We start from the raw sequence: 23,388 nt of genomic DNA on the forward strand, positions 1-23,388 counted from the left end.
TCTAATTATTTTTATAGATATGTTTTTTTACTAATTTATATATAAATTGTTTTTATATTATAAAAATTGTAGAAAACAATAAACTAATTATAAATTTTGGATGATGTTGGAATAGAGACAAGTAATAATCAAACCGAAACTAAATTGAATGCTACAGTTCAGTGTTATGGCAAATACAAATTGACTGCTACAATTCAGTGCTAACAGTAAATACAAATTTAACGGAAAGTAAATTCTATTAATAATTTTAAATTTTTGTTTAACTTTATTTTTTAATCACCCAATTTTCTAAATTTACTTAATAGTCACTAATATTTTCAATTTGTTTCATTTTGGTCAGTCTTTTATTAACATGTCATGTCATTTCTTAACATAAATTAAGATTAGTGACTATTAGGTAACTATTTAAAGTCAAGCAATTGAAACATAATTTTAAACAAAGTTTAGAGGCTGTTGATTTAGTTATACCCAAATATTAATCTATCTATAATATATATATATATATATATATTACAACTCGATGAGAAAAAGGATAACTCTTGTCGTTCCAAAAAAAAAAAAAAAGGAAAGGGTAATAAGGCAGGAGAAAGCATGAGAGTTAGTAACTAAAGAACCTAAACAATGAAATTAAATGGAAAGATGCAGAGAAAACTCGACAAATTCTTTATGGAAAAAAGGAATTCATTAAAACAGACTATCCATCAAAACAAGTCCCAAGAGACGGATCGAATATGACCCAAATTCTGTGGTAAAAATTTAAGTACAAAGTACACCATTTGTTTCTTCCATCTATAAGATGATCAGGTACCAAGTATATAAAGAGGCCATTTGGTTCTTCAACCTATATGATCTTGTACCAAGCATATAAAGAGGCAATTATATTCAGCACAAGATCAACCCCCAATTCGAAGATCAACTATGAACCCAACGCTAGTCTTCTCAAATCGTAAACTGAAACAATTGAAAAACTGGGTGCAAATCCAACCTAACTCATCCATCATTTAATACCATTATCAAATAAAACTTTTAAACTTGGAGCCTACTCATATTCATACCAACCAGTACAAGATGGTTAAGGACCGGCTTAGCCACAGTGGTTAACTTCAAGCGTTCAGTGGTACAGCAGATTCAGGCTTCACTCGGTTCAGTCGGACAGTGCCCAATATGTACTCTGGCAATTCTGCCTCTTCCTTTGCCTGCAGAAGGAGCAAGTGTCAATACATGTGCTTCAGACGTGTAACTTTAAACCTAAAATCTAGGAACAATTTGATCTTACACAGCACTTTAGAAACACTTTCATCATTGTGAATAAAACATGGTACAGTTTCAAAATGCCAACAGAGGATATTGCTTAAAGAATAAGTGGTTGACAGAAGGAAAATGTCGAAATTTTGTCAATAGTGAGAATAGGGATTTCCAAAACCCATTCATATTTCTAATTAGCAGCCAAAACTTTGAGAGTTTGCTTCTAACTAAAACAATATGTACTAAAATTGTTTATTTCATGCATGTTGCAGCTGCAAAAAGAGACCAACGGGGAAAAATAGTTTGGGCATTTTAAAACTTGTAGCAAAGAAAAGCAACAGATATGCTGCAATACAAAAAACCAGACAACCCAGAGAAAATATGCTTAACTCCGACAATCTTGAGTTAGACAAGCAAAAAGTACAAAAGGAAAAGTGCTGCTAGAGTTGCTGTTTGTTTTCTGATTTTGTTCTCAAAACAAATTGCAAAAGTTTCCCTTTGATAACTGTCAGATTTCAGTTTCCTAATTAAGGAATATTTGAGTGTATCGAATAGGATTCTGTAAATATTTTATCCCTAACTTTAAGGCTGTTTTTAGGTACAGCATCCCTAGAATTAGTATGTTTCCTAGTGTAAAGTTTCCTAAGTTAGGCTCACTATGTCTATAAATATTTATGTAATTTCTTGTAAAAAATATAATTGAAATAGCCTGTTTTTAACATGGTATCAGAGCTTTTTTAGCCCGATTTCTGGGATTTTTTTCTCTGTCTGGCGATTTTTTTCCTGATTCCAACCAGCCCTCAAGCCTGTAAAATTTGTTCAAACGAAACATGACTGAAACTGTCAAGATCAGTAACACTGGGGATGTCTCAGAAGTTTCTGTAAACAACTCAAACCCAACAAGTGAGTTTCAGAACATCCAAGTAGCCTACAGGCTGAATGGGAAAAATTACCTGAAATGGTCTCAACTGGTTCGTACGTTCTTAAAGGGAAGAGGAAAACTGAGTCACTTACTCGGAACTGGACCTAAAGAAGGAGATCCTAAGTTTGATGCTTGGGATGAACAAGACTTTATGGTAATGTCTTGGTTATGGAACTCTATGATGCCAGAAATCAGTGATACATGCATGTTTCTTAACACATCCAAAGAAATATGGGAAGTTGTGAAACAGACTTATTCTAAAGTTCGAGATGCTGCTCAAATCTATGAAATCAAGACCAAGATTTCATCTACCAAGCAAGGAAGTTGATCAATCACGGAGTATTCCAATCTGTTGCAAAGTTTATGGCAAGAGATGGATCATTACCAGTGCATTCAGATGAAGTGCAGTGAAGATGCAGCACTCCTGAAAAGGTTCGTTGAAAAGAATCGAATTTATGATTTTCTTGCTGGACTAAATGTTGAGTTTGATGCGGAAAGAGTTCAAGTACTTGGAAAAGAGGAACTACCATCACTAAATGAGACAATTGCAATTGTTCGTGCTGAGGAAGGAAAAAGAGGAGTTATGGTTGAGAACAGTCAAGTGGATAGTTCAGCCTTGGTTACAAAAGCTGTAAGTGAGAGGAGATTTGGCCTGGAGCAGCCAAATAGTGAAGATAATAGACAGACAGAACGTACAAAGCCTATTAACAGGGATTCCGTATGGTGCACCTACTGTAAAAAGGCCCGTCACACTAAAGAAAGATGCTGGAAACTCCATGGGAAGCCACAAACAACAAATAAGTATTTTTCAAAAAAAGGTGGACAACCAAGCATATACAGCAAGACAGCTGGATGGAAAAAATAATTCACAGGAATCACCTGTTGAATTCAATAAAGAAGAAATTGAGAAGTTAAAAATTTGTTGGGATCATTGGAAAAACTTCTTCAACAGTACTTGTAGTCCGGCTTTTTCGGTATATCCTCTTCTCAAGATTCTAAAGTCTCGAGATCTGATCACAAAAGTTCTTGGGTCATTGACTCAGAGCTACGGACCACATGACCCACTCCTCACAAAAATTTGTTTCATATACACCTTGCCCTAGTAGTAGAAAAATAACAAGAACCGATGGTTCTGTGATCAAAGTGGCTGGTCGGGTGATATTGTTATAAACAAAACCCTTACTCTTAAAAATGTCCTTCATGTTCCAAAACTATTTACCAATCTTTTATCCATTCAAAGAATTACCAAAGACTCTAACTGTACAAAGGTTTTCTATCACAATCGATGTCTTTTTCAGAATGAATACGAGGAGGATGATTGGACATGCTAAGGAAGTAAATGGCCTATACTATCTTGAAGAATCCAATGGAGAAGTTAGTGCTCTGAATTCCTCACCTTCATCTTTCATATCCGAATCTATTAAAACCAATAAAGACCAAATTTAGCTCTATCACCTTTGCCTTGGTCATCTATCGTTTAGAGTCCTTAAAATTATGTTTCCATCATTGTTCAAAGGATTGGCTGTTGAAAAATTTCATTGTGATATCTGTGAACTTGCAAAACATAAACGTACCTCTTTTCCAGTAAGCAATAAAAGAACCTTCACTCCTTTTACTCTTATTCATAGTGATGTTTGGGGGCCATCCACTATTTCAAATATTTCTGGGGCTCGGTGGTTTGTATCCTTTATTGATGATTGTACTCGTGTGTCTTGGATATTTCTTTTAAAACAAAAATCTGATGTAAGGTCTGTCTTTCCAACCTTTTACAACATGATCAAAACACAATTTGGAGCTGAAATAAAAAGGTTTAGGTCAGACAATGCCAAGGATTATTTCAATCAATTTCTCTCAACATATTTCCAGGAAAGAGGCATTATACATGAGCCATCTTGTGTTAGTACACCCCAACAAAATGGTGTTGCCGAAAGAAAGAATGGTCATATTTTAGCTATTACAAGAGCCCTTTTGTTCCAAAAAAATGTCCCTAAACAATATTGGGGGAGGCTATTTTAACTGCTACTCATTTGATAAATAGATTGCCTACAAAAGTCCTTGAATCTCAAAGTCCTATGCAAGTTCTAGCAAAATTCTTTCCTGATTTCAATACTTCAAGTAACCTTACTCCAAAATATTTGGTCATGTTGCTTTTGTACATGTTCATTCTCAAAATAGAGGAAAATTTGATCCACGAGCTATCAAGTGTGTCTTTCTTGGTTATTCTTCCACTCAAAAGGGGTACAAATGCTATCATCCAGCCACAAAATTTTTTTTTGTAACAGCAGATGTTACTTTTACAAAACAAGAGAATTTCTTTACTCGTCCTTATCTTCAGGGGGAGATCTTATTCACAGAAGATAAGGACAAAGAATTCTTTCTTCTTGACATTCTAGCTCCTGTCCAGCAACCAAACACTCCCACTCAATCCTTGCCTACTAACCAACCTGCCCGACTTGAAACAATGGCCTCTATACAACCTGAAACAGAGCCTAATACACCCAAATCACCAAGAGGAATTCAGGACACTACTCGTCCTTTACTGGTTTACTCAAGGAAGAAGGCACCGGTGCAAGTTCAATCATCTTCTTCTCCTATACGACCTGAGGTAATTGCTGAACCTACTTTGAATTCTAATCTGTAAATTTAGATGATTTTCCCATTGCTATTAGAAAGGGACTAGAACACTGTACAAAACATCCCTTGTACCTATTCATGTCTTACAAAAACTTGTCCCATAACCACAAAACCTTTCTTACCACCTAAATTCTATCTCCATTCCCAAAAGCGTATCCGAGGCATTAGAAGATGAGAATTGGAAAAATGCCATGAAAGTTGAAATGGAAGCTCTTGAAAAAATAAGACATGGGACTTAGTGCAATTCTTGAGAGGAAAGAAACCAGTGGGATGTCATTGGGTGTACACATGAAATATAAGTCGATGGTTCTTTGGAGAGGTACAAAGCAAGATTGGTTGCTAAAGGGTACACTCAAATGTATGGAATAGACTACCTTGAGACATTTGCCCCTGTAGCAAAGATGAACACTGTAAGAGTGTTGTTGTCACTAGCTGCCAACTGAGGCTGGAAATTACAGCAATTTGACATTAAAAATGCCTTTTTACACGGTGATCTTGAGGAGGAAGTCTATATGGATGTTCCTCCAGGATTCGGTCCAAATACAGGAAAGGTAGTTTGCAGACTAAAAAAGGCTTTGTACGGACTAAAACAGTCCCCGAGGGCTTGGTTTGGAAGATTTACCAAAGTAATGCTCAAGTTGGGGTATAAACAGAGTCAAGGAGATCACACTCCATTTGTAAAACACTCATCTTCAGGGGGAGTGACTGCTTTATTAGTCTATGTTGATGACATTATAGTGACTGGTGATGATCTAGAAGGAATGGAGAATTTAAAGAAATGCCTAGTAAAAGAATTTGAAATCAAAAAGCTCGGTAAGTTAAAATATTTCCTTGGTATTGAAGTGGCACACTCTCGGGAAGGAATATTCATATCTCAGCAAAAATACATAGTTGATTTGTTGACAGAGACGGGCAAGTTGGGCTGTAAACTAGCAGAGACACCCATAGAGGTGAACCACAGACTTGGAAATGCACTAGAAGATGCAGCAGTTGATAAAAGGTCATATCAAAGACTTGTGGGGAAGCTCATTTACTTGTCTCATACCAGACCAGATATTGCCTATGCAGTAGGTGTTGTAAGTCAGTTTATGCACAATCCCAAAGAATCACATCTTAGAGCCGTATATCAGATTCTACAGTACTTAAAGGGCACACCACACAAAGGAATCCTATTTAAAAAGGGGCAGAATTTAACCCTTGAAGCCTATACTGATGCAAATTATGCAGGATCTATGTTGATAGAAGATCAACCTCAGGCTATTGTACTTTCCTAGGAGGCAACCTTGTGACTTGGAGGAGTAAAAAACAAAATGTTGTGGCTAGATCTAGTGCAGAAGCTGAATTTAGGGCGATGGCTCTTGGAGTTTGTGAGTTGTTATGGCTAAAAATTATTTTGGAAGATTTGAAGATCGAGTGGGAAGGTCCAATGAAGTTGTATTGCAATAATAAGTCTGCTATCAATATTGCACATAATCCAGTTCAACATGATCGAACGAAGCACGTTGAGGTTGACAGACATTTTATAAAGGAAAAACTGGACAGTGGCTTAATTTGCACTCCATTTGTGTCCACTGATGGTCAACTAGCAGACATACTTACCAAAGGATTGTCTGGGAAGTTGTTTCAGAAATTAGTAAGCAAGCTGAGAATGGATGATATCCACTTCCCAGCTTGAGGGGGAGTGTCAGATTTCAGTTTCCTAATTAAGGAATATTTGAGCGTATCAAATAGGATTCTGTAAATATTTTATCCCTAACTTTAAGGCTGTTTTTTAGGTACAGCATCCCTAGAATTAGTATGTTTCCTAGTGTAAAGTTTCCTAAGTTAGGCTCACTATGTCTATAAATATTTATGTAATTTCTTGTGAAAAATATAATTGAAATAGCCTGTTTTTAACAATAACAGAATTTTTCAGTACATAGTTCTAAAGCATGCCCCAAAGTTTCAAAGATGATTCAAACAGCAAATGCACAACATTCACTTGACATTGCATGAGAATTAACCATAAAACATCCCAACCATTAATAAAGCTCCAGTCTAGGCCAAAAAAAAAAAAAAAAAAAAAGGCTGCGTCAGAAGACAATAGCTCGAAAATCAACAGCAGAAAAACACAGACCTCTATTAATATTGCAAGATCTACTACTAAGCTTGTGACGTATCCAAGGACAAGGCCAATAACACTTCTTGCTACAGATGATGACCCAATATCCACGTCAATCTGCATAAGAATAGATTCAGCAACAGTATCATCAAGATCAGAACATCCTCATCTAACGACTTTGATACCAGGTAGGCATTAATTCTCAATATAGAAATAGAGATAATCGCAGTATATATCTCTGCAGTAGAACTTCTTAGATTTATAGACAAATCGAAATAATTTTGGCTCCCGATACAACCTACACTTTAAGATTATAAGAACATCTGCAGATTTCGTCTACCAGTATAAGGCAGAAGATATGAGATTCCAAAGTTTCCACTTGATATCATGCAGTTAGTTAATTCATGTTATGAACACAATATATGTTTTTCATATTATCTGTAGTTTCAGGATGAAGTACATCAACTTCATACCTAAAACAAAATGTAGATTCCAAAGTTCCCGCTTGATCCCATGCAATTGATTCATGTTTTTCATGTTATTTGTAGTTTTTAGATGAAGTGCATTAACTTCATACCTAAAAATAAAATTAGATGCATATATCACTAGCATGCCTATTGAGGCAAGCAAATTAGCAAAACTGGGGTTGCATTACCTCAAGAAAGTTGTCTTGTCTGAAATACTTGCAGGTAACAGCTTTCCCAAGTAGGCAAGCTTTTGTTCCAACCGCACGCTTGACCATCCAATAGCCCTGTGCATATGAGAGCAAATAAATAAGCCTTTCAATAGCATTACAATAAAATAAATAAGTGCACTAGAGATGTCTACAATATAGCATTTCATACCTCAACAATGCTTGGTATCAGTTTAAATCTGGCATCACGAAACATATCTGTTCCATCCACAAATCTTCCCAATAAAGAATTTTTATTCACAGGCCTTTCAGCAGCATAGTAAAGGACCAAACTATAGTTTGGTTTTGCAGGGACCTGAAAGAGAGACAGCAAAGCATATAATATCCTCTTTGAAAGACCAAAATCAAACTAGTGGCAACCGAAAAAAGAATTCAATTAAAATTCTTCGCATGCTACAATTCTTCCCATTTTCATCCTCCAGAGTCCACATTCCTTGGAGAAAATGGAAATTAGAAGTGAATATAAAAATTGTTCAAAATTTTCTACTTTAGCCTTCATATCATTCACTATGTACAAACATGCCTATTTATGGATCAGCATTTCTCTAAATGAACTCATCATATTCTTTTCTGAAACTATGGCCTAAGCATTATCACCAATAATGATCCTACAATAGGGCAGAGACTTAAAGGTCAGAATGCCAAAATTATATGTCCCAAGCATTTAACGATTAGTTTTCTGCAGTAGTAGTCTTTTAACATGGAATGCCACCGAAGGAAAGAGTTCAATAAAAAATCCCAGTATATGACAGGTAGTTCGTTCAAGAGCATGCACCAGTAAAAGAGGTTGGAATGCATACCTCGAGATTAATCACAAGGATAAATGGAAGCTTTTTTCCAGCATCTGACTGAAAATGAAAAAGAGCAGTAAGGTTAACATCAAAAAGCTGTCTTTCAATCATACAAAACCACATATGATAGCTCAAATATTTGCAAAATTAGCTTGTTATATCAGGAAAGGAAATTTTTCTGTCCCGTGTGATAGATAGTATTACAAAGGTGTTATTTATCTGTAAAACAGAGATGCTCCAATACACTAGAATACAAAGATGCAAGAATAGGTAGTTTGACAGTTCCAAAACAAATTTATAGTCTCTAACTGCTTGGAGTAGCAAACTATTTGCTGATGGATATAATGCAAGTATAAACAGTCAGTTCAATAATTCTCAAAATAGAAAATCTCCAAACTGAAGCAAAAATCTTAAACAACTGCAAATCGACCTGGCATTTTGATAGTTACTTACCTAAGTCTCATAATACATAAAAATGAGTCCAGCTAGGATGAGGATGCTACAAAGGCAGACTGGGTGTACAAGAAAAGATATGACAATAAATATATGATCTGGAAAAGATTGGGTTAGTGAAACCATTGAAGTGGGAAAGGCCTTCGCTTATTATTGTTAGACAAAATTATTAACAGAAGAAACTAAGAATGGTTTCATTTCATCCGATCTACTTTCTCAAGCTCCCACATATCCATGCCTAGCCCAAAAAGAGTCAAAGACACAACATCAGCCAACCTCCTTAATCTTTATTCCTTAACTTCAGTCAGCAAACTTCATCTAAAAGTAAGGTTTTAAATATTTCTCTGGTATTTTTATTTTCATTCAGTCATTTTTAATTCCACCCTTTTTTTTTAAAGGAATCCAGAAAAAAAATGTTATTATCTATTATTTTTGTTACTTTTTATGATAAGGGACGGGTATGCTTGTGGTTGGAATTCTTAGAAATTAAATGATGAGAATACTTGTCAGGTCCCTCTATTATAAGTACTGGTTTAAATCAATCCCTCTTCTATTAAATTATCAATTTAATCCTTGTACTAGTAAAAAAATCAAATAAAGTTAAAAATTTTAAACAGTAAATATTGACTCTGTTAAAATCTGAACTGATTTGGTTCCCTTTACTAGTATAGGGACTAAATTGGGACTAGTTTAAACCAATCCCAATAATAAAAAGACCTGCCAATTACATTCACTGAAATTAAACTATCATCTATATTATTCTTTGTAATGCTTTTCAAATGGAATGCTTTTTATCTAGTTCCTTTTTCTTTTCTTTTCTTTTTTTTTTTTTCAAAAATTGTATGATCTTAGATTTAATTATAATGTTCTTTCAAGGCAAAAGGTTAATTCAAGCTTGAGTATGGAAATTTAGTAAACAAGCCTAACCAAGTCAGGCTCAAATAGTTCAAATTTATCTCGAGCTGAGCTCGAGCTTAGCAAATGATACTTGATAAAACCGAGTATCGAGCCACAAGTTCCAAATCAAGCTCAAGCTTACCACTATTCATGCTCAGTTTAACTATATCACAGCCCCACTTAGAACTGTCAAACTAAACGTAATAAATAGTAACAAGCATACTAAATACGACTTTCTGCTAGATGAATGCTGGTCCATTTATTTAATTATCTACAGAAGTAAGGCTAAATGTATCCTATAAGAAAAACCTACAAAATATATACAATTTTGCTCAGAATAAAAAGTATTCCTTTAGCATAGGAATAGCTAACCCATAGCAGTAAAAATTATGAATACAGAAAGCTACTGTTTACTTTATACATTTTACCATTAAATTTTGAGAATGTAAAATGAAAGATCTAGAAGGATAACACTGAATTGTAGTAGTAAGGCTTTTGTGCACAATGAGTCAAAGTAAATGAAAAAATAAAAACCAAAAATCACAAATGCAGCAAAATTGCTAAAAGCGAATCAATTTCACACAATGTTAAAACACAGTTGCAAAGAAAGGGAAGCAAAATACAAACCCTAATATAATACCTGAACTAGAGACCTTGGATGCAATGCAATTTTATCTGTGGCTGTATCAACTTTGAACCAGTCAACAGCTAGTAGTTTGAGAAGGGGATCTGAACCCATTATCTGTGAAAAAGGTTTACACCATTAATTGATTCTCAACAGAATAACCAGTATCTCAGCAGGAACAAGGAATGATAGGCCAATATCACATATATACTAAAACCAAAGCAGAAAGACTGTCCCTCTGTCAGATGTGAGACAAAAAGATTTTTTTTTTCCATCATAAGAAAAGCCATAATTTCTTATTTGCATTTAAAGTTGCACATTATTTCACAAAGAATTCATTACGCCAAGATAACAACAGTTTCAAAGCAATCAAAGAACTCATACAATAAGAAAGCTAAAATTAAGAAACGAATCAAAATGTGATAATAGTTCAAACAAAGCATGTGAAACGACTGAACTAAATCAGAGGGTCTCAAATTTTACACCAAACAAAGACTACAACAGTGAGACAGCAAATACCACTAGCACATACACATGTAAAGCCAATTTCAGTTCAAAATTTAAAGGAAACTAAATCCCACTGGTGACCCATCATAAACAGAATTAATGACAACTGGCAAACAAAGCAAACTTATCAACTCAGGAGAACAGACAGAATGTGTAGCACTTCAGTCAAGCAGACACTGACTGTCATTCCAATGTCCATCTCATTTGCCATAATCATATACTAGAAAATTAAGCTTCAATCTTTTGCCAACAAGCATATGGTTTGTTCGTAGATTGTTGGACTCTTAGTTCCAATGACCAAGGATCAAACTCTAGCAATCCATATATATTCATACTTTGATTATATAAAATAAATAGATGAATGCACCCAAAACAAGTAAAACAAGGCAAATGGATGTAAAATGATTTAGAAGAAAAGAAACACTCACTTTGGCATTATCTTTTAAGTAAGTCTTTCCTCTTATCATAAATCCTGTACCACTAGGACAAGTCCAACAATTTGAGTCAGTCTCATCCCTTCCTTTATGGAGGGAACCACTGAATTGGCTTGCATCAACATGGACAGGAGGTACAGTAGGATCCAATTCCTTATTTACATCAGGAGCTGCATACGCAGTGATCTTATACTTAGCATAAGGTAATAACTCACAAATGTATTAAGGATAAGACATTGTTTAAGCTATAAGCTATAATTATTTGTTACCGACAACCAAAAATGAAAACAGAGTGCAAGTCAATAGTGACAGATTTCCTCCATAAAATTTTCCGTTTCAAATAAGAATGAAAGGTAAAAGCAAATTGATCTTTTGCAATACAAATTTTAAGAAAAGAAAGAACCTGAAGCTCGCTTCAAAGCTAAGCTTGAGATGGCCCATGATACATTCTTCAGCTTAATTTTCTGCTCATGATAAAGTTGAGAGCAATCTATCAATGACAGAGGTTTTTAAGAAAACAATTAAGATATCTGTTAGACCAAATAGTACAACAAATTTTAACTCTTCTTTGGGAGAAAGGTGAGGCACTTGTGATTTTCATTGAGGCAAAATGGAATTACCTTGTTCTCTGTATCATCCTCACTCTCTTCATCTTCTGAAGATGAAGTAGAATCACCAGCAATTGCATCATAGAATTCATCCTGCACTTCTAAATCCTCAAACTCACTGCTGGAAGTTGAAACATCAGAAAGTTTTGACTGGACAACCGTGGCGGAAGATTCAAAACTCAGTGATGGATTTGCTCCAATATATTCCTTTAACCCTGAAACATATTTAGAAGGAAATATAACTGCAATACAGTGGCAGAGGCATAAATGATATCTGTGGCAAAATCCTGCAGGTTTTGACCCAGCATTTAGATGCATTTTTACAGTAACTCTTAAAAATTGTCACTTATGTTCTCGGTGTAGCCAGCAATCAACATCTGCGTGCAGTGTTAGGAAAGAAAGGTATTCCTTTATGGCCACACTGTTAGAAAGTCTAGCAATATATACTCATCATAAACCTATAAAATGGTTCAGTCAAACATCAATCCTGTTCAATAGATTTTACCACTGAAGATAGTCCATCATGGCCAGATCATGAAAGCCCTAGGGATAGGAAAAAATAGTTGGGTATTTGAAGATCAGTGTAGTTAGGTTGTCTTAGCTGATCACGTCTCTAAAATGCATAAGAAATCTGAAGCCCGGCAGTCTAATAGAGAGAGAAGATATGAATTCCTGAGACAACATAACTAGATGTCTCTGAGTCATTACTTGTTAATATCAGATCATAAGTCAGATGATAAGAACTTGATCAGATAACTAAACCTGCCACTTGTGATAATAAAGCATATGGGATGGTCTGTTCAAACTTCGAGCTGCTATTTTTCTTCCATCGAAGCCATCCAGAAGAACGAATCTCCAACATATGTGTTACAAGACATTTTGTGGTGTTTGAACCCATGGGCGAATTTAAACTTCTAACCTCCCACGTAGATGCTGCCATCAACAAACATAGAGATATATATTGTGAACAGAGATAAAGCAACATGAGGTCTGCTTACTAATGAAACCTATAAAAGGCTTATCTCATAGTGCTCCAATGCCCCCTAGCACTACCTTATGAACAGTTGAATTGCCACATAAAGGAAATAGACCTCTAAAACTAGCATTTGCAGCTACCAATAGAACATACAAAAATAATCACATTTACATGGATCAATCAATCCCTTCAAAATTTTAAGTATCTAGAGGAAGTAGAGATGCAAATAAGAAAGATAGCATTTCCTCTTATTTTAGATGCACTGTGCATTCAAGCAATAGAGATCAATACACACTTCAGATAGAAAACAATTTTCCAACTAAGAACACAGATTCTTACGGCTAATTGATGTACGACGGTATCCAGATCTTGAAGGCCGCTTCTTATGTGCAGCTGGAAGTTGCAAAATTGCTGCCAAAACAAACATATATCATATGTGAGCAAAAAGGAGGCAAGTTAATAAACTAAAATATTATCAGCATATTATCTCTTACTGTATGCTCCATCTTGCCCTCGAAACCACTGCCTAGTGAAGACAAAATCTCTCTTGGATTGCCATCTAGAAAACATGCAATATGACAAATAAATGCAAGCCAATGACAGAAGAGACAAGATTCATGCGAATTTGATTAGTTGATGATTAAATGAGGAAGTTAATATTGTTCAACCTCTAATTACCACTGACTGTTATAAAAAGAAAACTAAATATCATTTAAATCTTAATTATCACTATCTGTTTTAGAGGAAAAGAAAAAAATTGAGGATACATCAAATCAATCATATGTACAAACTCTGGATTTGCTTGATAAAGTACAGTTGATATGGTTACTACATGTGCACTACACATTGTGGGAAAATGGTGCTTCAGAAAGTAGTAGTCCCTTCTGCAAAACTTACCGAGTAAGATATTTTGGATCATATGTTCCATAGACAACATCATAGTGTCCATCATAAGAATCTATCAGCTCCAAGTCAGCAGTCAACATATCCCACCTGTGAAGATCATTAGTTGAGAAACCAAACTTGCATACTGGGAATATAAAATCAAGGAACATAGAAGGAACAACTTACTCATATCTCTTACGGCGTTCCAAATTTAAGATTACATCAAAAGCTGTATCTGCGCTTGCATCTACAAGACCAACAGCCTTTACAAGGGCACCTTTTCCACGCTATAAATATTCAAAGATAATTTAAAGAAAAGAATGACTCGTTCATCTGATGAAGAGTAATTGTAAACTTTTGATATTGTTTAGGAATATAAGAACAAGCGACCAATGATTATTTGAACACAAAAGAAAGCTGCAGCAACAATCATAAGCACTGAAAAATTTTAATTCTACAACTTCAATTAGCAATATCTGTAAACTGCATGTTTGGCACTGAGTTAAGTTTTAACTGCTAAGTTAATAATTAAAGTTGCTTTATCATCAATGTTCCTGTACATATTTTCTCAACATGAATGGAGTAAGGTTAAAGTTCCAAACTTCCAAAAAGTATGTGGGAAAGCCTATCACGACACTTGTCCTAAATAAAAAAGGAAATAATAAGTATGATCCCATAAGTACCTTAGAATCAGCCACATCCTCGAAGATTCTAATACCTGAAACCAAGCAGAAACCAAGCAGAAACCAAACTATTAAATGGTTATACAAAAATTGTTTCTCTATTAGGACACCACCATTTTCTCAGCATATTGAGCGACCCAAAGTAAATTACAGAGTCAAAATTTTCATCCTCCACATCTTAAGGAGCAGAAAATTTTAATTGCAGTAAAACATTAACAGTGACAGTATAAGAAATACGTCATTACAGGTTTTCCAGTTCAGTATGGATTATTGTCTACAGTGCTTTTATATAGATCATTGCTCCAATCCAAAAGTTTGATCCTATTGGTACTATTTACACTTCAATATCTTGACATTTTTTTTTTTTTGGATTAATGCATTTTGTTTTAACCAAAAGAAAAATGTGTAAGCATACCATTGACTGTACGAACACATTTCCATTCATGTGCTTCAATTGCATCTCCAAACTCCCCTTCAAAGTATCTATTTGACGTACCACTACCACCCAAGTTTGAGGTTTGCCTCAAAAGCATTTCTGGACCTATGACAGCCAAAATAAAAGAAAACTACAAATTTAACTCGGCGCTATAAAATAATTATATTAAGTAGAAAAATCATTAAAACATACATATTGGAAACATAAAAAGCTAGTATTAAAATTTTAAAATAAATAAAAAGAAGCCCTTCATATCAACTAATTCCTAAATTAAACTTCTCACTTCCTCACACAGGTTTTTGCATGGATATGACGCAGTAATTCTTTTTCAATCTCTCCAAATCACAAATATTCTACAGAACATTTATTCAAGGATTTCTGTGCTTCACATGACAAAAATGCACACCTAAAAGGCTGAAATTTCTAACACCAACATGTTTTCAATTTTAAGAATCCATTATCTTGATTGTCAATATCCCAAAGTCAACTATTTTGGAACTGTCTGACTGAACTAACATGCATACTTAACTTTTATCACCTTAATTTAAGATTGGAAAAATCCAGCAAGAAAGTAACCAAATAATGCTTTGTAGAATGCAGAATATGAGATGCAGCATTTTCTTTAACTGAAGTTTGAAGCATAAAGCATTAGTTTACCATGATCCGACTGTAATTTTATTGGTAATATCTAAAAGCTGCACATAAAACTGCACTTGAAATAGTTTTCCATAATAATTTACATGAGGAAGCATACTGACTATGATACACTAAGAGGTCATTTTATACAACAAAGTGGACATAGCAGAATCCTTTTTTAATGCAAAAGATGCAATGGCCCAAAACCATAATGATGAACACTACCAACTCACCTTTTCCAATTCTTATAAGATTTTTTAATCCATGTGCATACCGCCTTACTCGTGGTCGATGCCCATCCAAATCAATACTTCAAAAGAAAACAGGCAGAGTAATTTATGTTTCTTCCAAAATAGAATATAGGCAAAACAAAGTATAATATGTAGAACAGTTGAAGAAAGTAGAAAACAATTTGACTTTGTTACAGGTGCCTACTAGCTATTATACCTTATAGTTCAGCTACATGGTCAAAATAAACATATATATTGAAATTAAATCACCAGTCAAAATACCAAAACCAAAATTTTAGCCTCAGCTTAAGATAACACCAAAGAACTATGTAGTTATACAGCATTTTATTCTATTATTAGTCTCTTCTGAACCTATAATTGGAATCTATTAATGGAAATTCCCCCCCCCCCCCAACCCCAAATCTTCACCATACAGTCAGGATCCATAAATTTTGTCTAAAATCAGTCTTTAATTATTAGCAAACTCAAGTAAGGCTACTACAGTAAGATGGTCAAGGAAAAATGGCTTACTCAGCCTCCATGTTTAATTTGTTTCTGGTACTACCTCCTCTTGAAAGCTCATATTCAGCCTGTCAAAATAGGTGGCAAGTTAAGTGAATGCATAAGAAAAATCATGAGGAAAATAAATTCTTCTCTTCTAAGAAAGCAACCACATATATGAATCAAATCATTTTAACCGACTTCCTTGTACCTGTTGCTTGGCATGATCAAATGCTTCCATCCATTTTCGAGCTTCTCCAGCTGTTGGACAAGCAATCTTGAAGCAGAAAAATGCTAAGTTAGTCATTAGACACTTCAGCACACAAGACTATCTAACCATTAATAAGAAAAGTAACTTAAAGAGCTAATTTTCTGTAGAGAAAAAGTAAAAGTTGCCATTCCCCTATCCTATGCCAAGAAGTTACATCACCAGAGGAACCAACAAAATGTAATATGGACTCACCATAAGACATGAAGGACTTGCAGACAAAATTCTAAAGGGAAAAAAATATGGTTATGATTACTGAAACGATCACATTTATGGGAGCAATATAATCAAAACTCAAGAGAAAATTATATTCTCAGAGAGGTACAAGAGGTTTTCCTTCTAGTTGCTGTAGGAGAATGGGGATCCATTATCTCTTTCCAAACAGCTTGGTTCAAAGATGGATTATTGTCGCACTCAATGGCAGTTTGAAGTTGAACAAGAACAAAGTGGTTCAGCTAGTCAGCTTTAACCAGGAATGACAAGCTGTCCTAGTGATTCAGTTGCACTTATAAAAAGAACTAAAAATAAAGCCAGCCAAAAAGCTAAATGACAAGTCAATAAGGTTAATATATTGCCAGGATGCCCATAGAAACAGTAGTCCTCATAAGCCAACCAGGTATATTCTAGTCAATAATTGCATCTTCCCTTTTATATTACATGCTAGGCAAGAGGAAATACTTATAAAGCTTCTCAATCAGTTACTGATCCCAACCACAGGATTTAATATCTTTTGACATCTTTCAAAATTAATTGAAGGGAGAGGTTAAAAATATGAGCCAAGGCAAGCATGCTATCACCCAAACCATTTGTATAATAACTTGTAAACTTACAATTTCCAACAACTCGACAAACTCAAAGATTATACATACCAACAGAATGCCATATGTCAAGCACAATAAAAGCCAAAATCTAGCAACCATTATCAGTTCAATTGTTTGAAACAAACTTACTTCTCCTTTCTTCGACTCATCCAATCGATTGTAGAACTGTATAACATATAGATCCTACAAATAGTTAACAAAAGAAAACTGTCAAGTCCGACATGAAGATTGATTGACCATAAAAACATTAAAATAGCCAATCGAAAAGCAAATCACGAAGCAATGAAAAAAAGATTAGACAACCAACCACCCAAAAGAGCAAGTGGGAAAAATAAAACTGGAAAAAGAAGAATGAGAATCACAATATCCTATCTAAGAGCCAAGTTTTGAAAGAAAAATGATAGTGAATAATATCAATGAACTAAGCAAACAATGATTACTACACACTTACCCCGTCATTGACTTTTCGCCGTCCTAACTCCTCCACCATCAATGTAGGTCCTATGACACCCTTTCTAATAGGTTTCTGGACAAGATAACATATCAGAAACCAATAATTCATAAACAATTAAATTGGAAGAATGGTCTGACCCACGTAAATTAAGTAATTGCTTCTTCAAGCACATTGGCAAGAGATAATAAAAAACAAGCAAGAGAGTTGAAAACAATTTCCTCATATAATATTGTATTTGAAGGTTTTTCATGCATACCATCATGATAAGTAAATAAATAAAGGTCTCCTTTCAAATGTAAATAAATAAAGGTCTCCTTTCAAATGTGATTACAAAGAAGACAACCTTGAATTTGAACTTTGTAATTGGATGCCTACATGAGTTGTCACTTTCTCGTAACAGAAGACAGTTCTACTATCAAAGCCCCAAGTTGAGTAAGAGTCATTTAGAACCATTTTTCATAACAATGTAAAGGCAAGTTAAATTCTATAAAGAACTGAAATTGATACTTCTAAAAATAAAATAGTGAAGCCATGTTATTTAGATCATGTAACCCTTAAAAGGCCACATATCAACGAACTTTAATCAGCTCTCCACAAACTCCAAAGAGTCTAGCCTTCTAAAAATAGCACTCTCTTCTTAATGGTGACCTCCTAGAAGCAAATAAATTAGTTCCAGATAAAATGTTGCAAATGCTTTCTCATTCAACTTATATATTAAAATTTTAACCAGGTTTTCTTATCTGAGAAAACAAATACTAACTTCTTAAAGGATGAGCACGATTCATAAAGATTATATACTTCCTCAACAGCAATGCATTTAACCTTCTTTTTCCTTACCGCGCTTATGCTAAATTAGCTTAAGGCAGCCTTCTTTTCCCTCACCCTACTAATTCAACAAAGTTTGGAGATGTACCAAATAATTAGACCCCAAACTCAACAATCTCAATGTCAATCCATTCACTGGAACACCCTAACTAGAAGGAAGACTACCTAAATAAGTTCTTTAATTGTCAATAATCAATATCCTTCAACAGCTCAAGAATCCAAACAATGAACAAATCAGTATAACTTAAAAATTACATGGCAGGCATATACATAATGGCAAGCTCCAATAAATCCAAAAAAAAAAAGAAGAGGAAAAGTGACGAGACGTACAATACCGGGGTTCTCGTGAGGATCTCTTTTGTACATCATTACGTATTTGCCCTTTATAAAGAGGAAGCGAAGATGACAATACTCGTGGCCGATCGAATTGACTCCAATATGATACACCCATCCGAAAATTTCATAAATCCCCTTCTCATCCCCACCATAGCTAGCTGTAGGGGTATGCCTATGTTTAGGAGCCCCGTTAGTGTTGGCGTCGCCGCTGCTACTGCTTCCGTTGCTGCCATCCAACAACACTTCTTTCTCCTGTCCTCCCTCGCCTCCCTCCTCCTTCAACGCCTTTGTAGTTTCCATATTCTAAAAACTCAGTTCCAATGAGAAAACAAATTTTCAATTGGTTTTTGATTTAACCTGTAGCTTTCTTCCCAATTTTTAAAAAAATTTAAGTTGGTTTTAATTTATCAAAAGCGGATCTGTGGGAGAGAGACTGTAGATTGCAGCTAAGGGAAGAGATGAAATGGAAGAATATATTTTATTTTCGCCATTTTTGTTCTTTTTTACTTTTTATTTGTAGATGTGTTGGCAAATGGGTCAAGTTTACAAAATTAAAATTTTAATCCTCCCAAATTTAATTTATCAAAATTGTCTTACAAAATTAAGAAATTTATTCAATAAAATAAAAGTATTGAATTTTATCGTAAAACAGTTCAGTAATTTATAAACAGCAAATTAGCAATTCAAAATTTAGATGTTTATTAAAATTAGATTAAATTATCACTTTTAACTAAGATATTATATTTTGATAATTTAAAGCTTAATTTTAAAAATTAAAGGGATGAAATTCATAAATAAATTTTTGTTTTTATTTTGAGTAAAATTAAATTTGTAAATATATATATTCAAAGTGGTCAACCCTACCGAGAAATGATAAGAAAAGAAAAAGGAACGTTGGAGTTGCCAGTTGCCACATATGAACAGTTGGTATTCGGTTAAGAAACTGCCATTGCAGGTGAAGGCAGGAATCAATGAAGTAGGCAATTTTGTTTTTTCCTTGACGTGGCGAAATCTTACTGAATTCAGCATTGGAGTAGGTCCCACACGTCCATGACACGGAAACCATTATTTCCAAGTTTTCAACGCCCGGCTTCTTCCCTATGTTCCGTTGTAGTTTATTTTGTAAATATCAAAATAAAAGGTAAAACTATCCTCTTGGTTTTTGACTAATGTCAGCCGGAATCGCATCACTTATAAAAACCCTTCGAACCTGTTCACAAATATTCAGGTTCGTAATATCACATTGCGACTGATAAAATTTTGCAAGCAAACCATTAACACTGGGAGCCTTCAACGGTGGATACTAAACAAGACACTACCGACCTCCTCAAATATTATCGCCTTTGTTAGCTTCACTGTATCCCAACTCGAAATTGTATCAAAACAACCCCCCAAAGGAGGCACACCCGAATACTTAGTATTATGATCTCCATGGCACAACTAGCCACACCGCACCTTCTGTTTTTTGATGAACAAATTTGCCATTGTTTTTTGTTTTTGCTCTGGTTTGGTTTTGATAGATGATGAGTAACCCAACAATTACTCTGCTTTCTTATTTATAGCTTCCCGAGAAATAAAATCTGAATGCATGCTGTTGTACATTGAACAAAGATTATAACCGTCAACTGCTAATAAGAAAATGAGGCGGTGCCTTGGTTTGCCTAAACTTTAAAGAAATGTTAAAAGTAAAAGAAAAGCTTTTGAAGTTACCTAAAATAATACTACGCCTGTGTACATGTAAAAGGTTTACGAAAAATATTTTCTGTATTTTCTTATATTTATATTTTTGTGAACAGAAAATAATTTATAAGTTAATGTAAAATAAATTATTTTTCTTGTAAAATGACTTACTATTTTAAACGGTGCCATACTAAACAAGACACTACCGATCTCCTCAAATGTTATCGCCTTCGTTAGCTTCACTCTATCCCAACTCGAAATTCTAGCAAAACAACACCCAAAGGAGGCACACCCGAATACCTAGTATTATGATCTCCATGGCACAACTAGTCACTCCGCACCTTCTGCTTCCAAAGTAACTTCTCCTGGTACAACACCTTCTCCAATTTAAACCAGATAGCAACTTCCTTATCTCGCAACCTAGCCAACTCATGCTAATCTATCTTATGTTGAACCTTTTGCAACTGTGCAATTACATCCTTCTTCCTCCAAAAAATATTCCTAAACACTTCTCTTTTCCAATCTTTAAGAGAGTATGTGAGTTGCATCACATTAATAAGCAAATAATTATTAGAGCTCCAATTATCACTAACCATCTTCTTGAATCCAGGATGTAACAGCCAACCAGCATTAAATCGGAAAGGTCTATATTATGGATTTAAATTACAATTGCAGCCACATTTTCGGTTGCATTATGTTTATCACAGTTGCAGACATAACAGATGCTATTGCAGTCACTGCAGGTATCGCAATTGTGAATTTTTTAAAATTCATATAATTTATTGTAAAAAATAATTACTATTATTATAATTATAAAAAATCGCTTTTAATAATTTTTAGAGTATTTTCTAATTTTTTTTAAGTAAAATTAACAGATGCATTAAAAATGAGAAAAACCAAAAGAAAACAAAACAATAAACCCTAAGAAAATATTATTGTTCCCACCCTTTCACATCAATGACATATGTCATTCAAAAAATGAATGAAATGGGCGGTGCACTGGGAAACTAAAACACTAGCAGTGTACCCTAAAACTAAAAATAAAACATTGAAAACAACATAAATCAATTTGAAAATTAAAAAACATTAAAGCCCTTTGGTTTACCCTTGAAAACATAACTCCTTTTCTTGCATCGGAGAAAACCTTCAGAGCAGCCTTGATTTTTAAGAAAAAATTTGCTGGCCCTCTAAGATCCTGAGTTTTATCGGAGCCTTTTATATTTCTCCGGACTCAAGTACAATGAAATCTAAACTTTTTATCCTTCACGAAAACCCTGCATGTCTTTGAAGATTTAAAATAATGGAAATAGCGGCCTGTTGTTGCCGCAATTGGCCGTTACCCATTAAATTGCGGCCGCGATCCACTACTATTGGTGTGACTCCGCTTTACACCGCTATTTTCAGCAGTAGCAGTTTCGGATGGCGTCATTACCACTATATCGATATCGGACTGCTATTTAAATCCTTGGTCAATATGCTTGTCTGGACTCTGCCTGTTCCAATGAAAGTAGAAGAGGGCAATGATCTTATGAGTTCATGAAGATGGCAAACCAAAAACAACAATAACCATTTAATAATTAAATTTACATTTTAAAAGTTAAAAATTAGAAAAATTAAAGGGACTAAACTCTAAATATATAAAAATTATAACAACGTGAAGATTTTTAACATATAGCATATCATATATGTATAATCAATCAAACTTTTCCACGTAAAAAAAAAAAATTTGGCAGCTGATCTTTAACTTTATTTATGTCTGGAAAGTGGAACTCTGCTTGTCAGCCCCCCTTTTTTTTTTTTCAAGAACTTTTCTTGTCAGTCAACTTTTATTAGTAGCAGTTATATAATTTTTTTAAATAACAGTACTAGAAAAATTTATTTTTAAATATTAATCTCATTATAAGAATATCTAAACTTATTCATAATTTCTTTTCAAACCTTTAAATAAGAGAATAATATATTTTAATATATTTGAATCTATTTTTATACTAATAATAATATTAATATTAATCAAATTAAGACTAAATTAAATTATTAAAATAATAATATGGGAAGCATTATTGTTAAATTTGAAAATTATATTTTTCCTCAAAAGACTATTGTTAGATAGCATTAAAAATGATATGACGTGTTCAACCACCTAACCACTCAAAAATTTGTTTGGTATGGAAAAGGATAATAAAATATGGGGTTGTTTCAGTTGTCAGTGTTAAATTATGCTATTATTCCACGTCTTTATAGGTTTCTCAATTTTTATTGTATATGTTGGGCCTTTGGTACCAAATATAATTAATTTGGAGAGGGTTATGTATTATATTAATATATTTTATATTTATTTAAATATGATATAATTTAAAATATAAATTTAAAATTTTGTTTAAATTTATACATATTTGTACATATTATTTTTAAAAATATATGTTTATATTAATTATTTTTAATAGTTTTTAATGTTTATATTATAGTAATATTATATATTACTATAAATTAATTTTATATGTTATAAATTATATAATATGTAAAAATATAAAATAATATAAAATATTATAAACTTAAAAGCGAGTTAAGTTAGGCTAATCCGAATCTTGAATATTCAAGTCTTAGTCCAAGTCCAATTCATAATTTAAACGGATTTAAATTTTTGTTAAAATTCATTTTTAAGTCTAATATTTTTATCTAAATTTTCTTAAAATTTGAATGAACATTTGAGTTTAAATGGATAACTCAATCCATTAACAGTTCTAAA

The 23,388-nt window shown here is 33.8% G+C and overlaps 1 protein-coding gene across 1 annotated transcript; it reads right to left on the bottom strand.

Moving 5' to 3' along the window:
* Positions 1 to 660: 660 nt before the first annotated feature.
* Positions 661 to 19,819, bottom strand: LOC108450571 (protein ENHANCED DISEASE RESISTANCE 2). The gene is made up of 22 exons (XM_017748255.2): positions 18,957 to 19,819; positions 17,799 to 17,873; positions 17,477 to 17,530; positions 16,470 to 16,535; positions 16,289 to 16,347; positions 15,761 to 15,837; positions 14,871 to 14,996; positions 14,456 to 14,490; positions 13,959 to 14,059; positions 13,785 to 13,880; positions 13,382 to 13,446; positions 13,227 to 13,298; positions 12,674 to 12,844; positions 11,924 to 12,126; positions 11,707 to 11,767; positions 11,298 to 11,473; positions 10,378 to 10,479; positions 8,397 to 8,444; positions 7,748 to 7,891; positions 7,558 to 7,653; positions 6,918 to 7,019; positions 661 to 1,196 (listed from the first exon to the last, which is right to left on the bottom strand). Exons 1-22 carry the CDS (start codon positions 19,260 to 19,262, stop codon positions 1,104 to 1,106), a joined length of 2,328 nt encoding a protein of 775 aa, XP_017603744.1. The 5' UTR covers positions 19,263 to 19,819; the 3' UTR covers positions 661 to 1,103.
* Between the last annotated feature and the right edge of the window lie 3,569 nt (positions 19,820 to 23,388).

Source organism: Gossypium arboreum, chromosome 7, assembly GCF_025698485.1.
Source record: "Gossypium arboreum isolate Shixiya-1 chromosome 7, ASM2569848v2, whole genome shotgun sequence".
NCBI classification, from domain to species: domain Eukaryota; kingdom Viridiplantae; phylum Streptophyta; class Magnoliopsida; order Malvales; family Malvaceae; genus Gossypium; species Gossypium arboreum.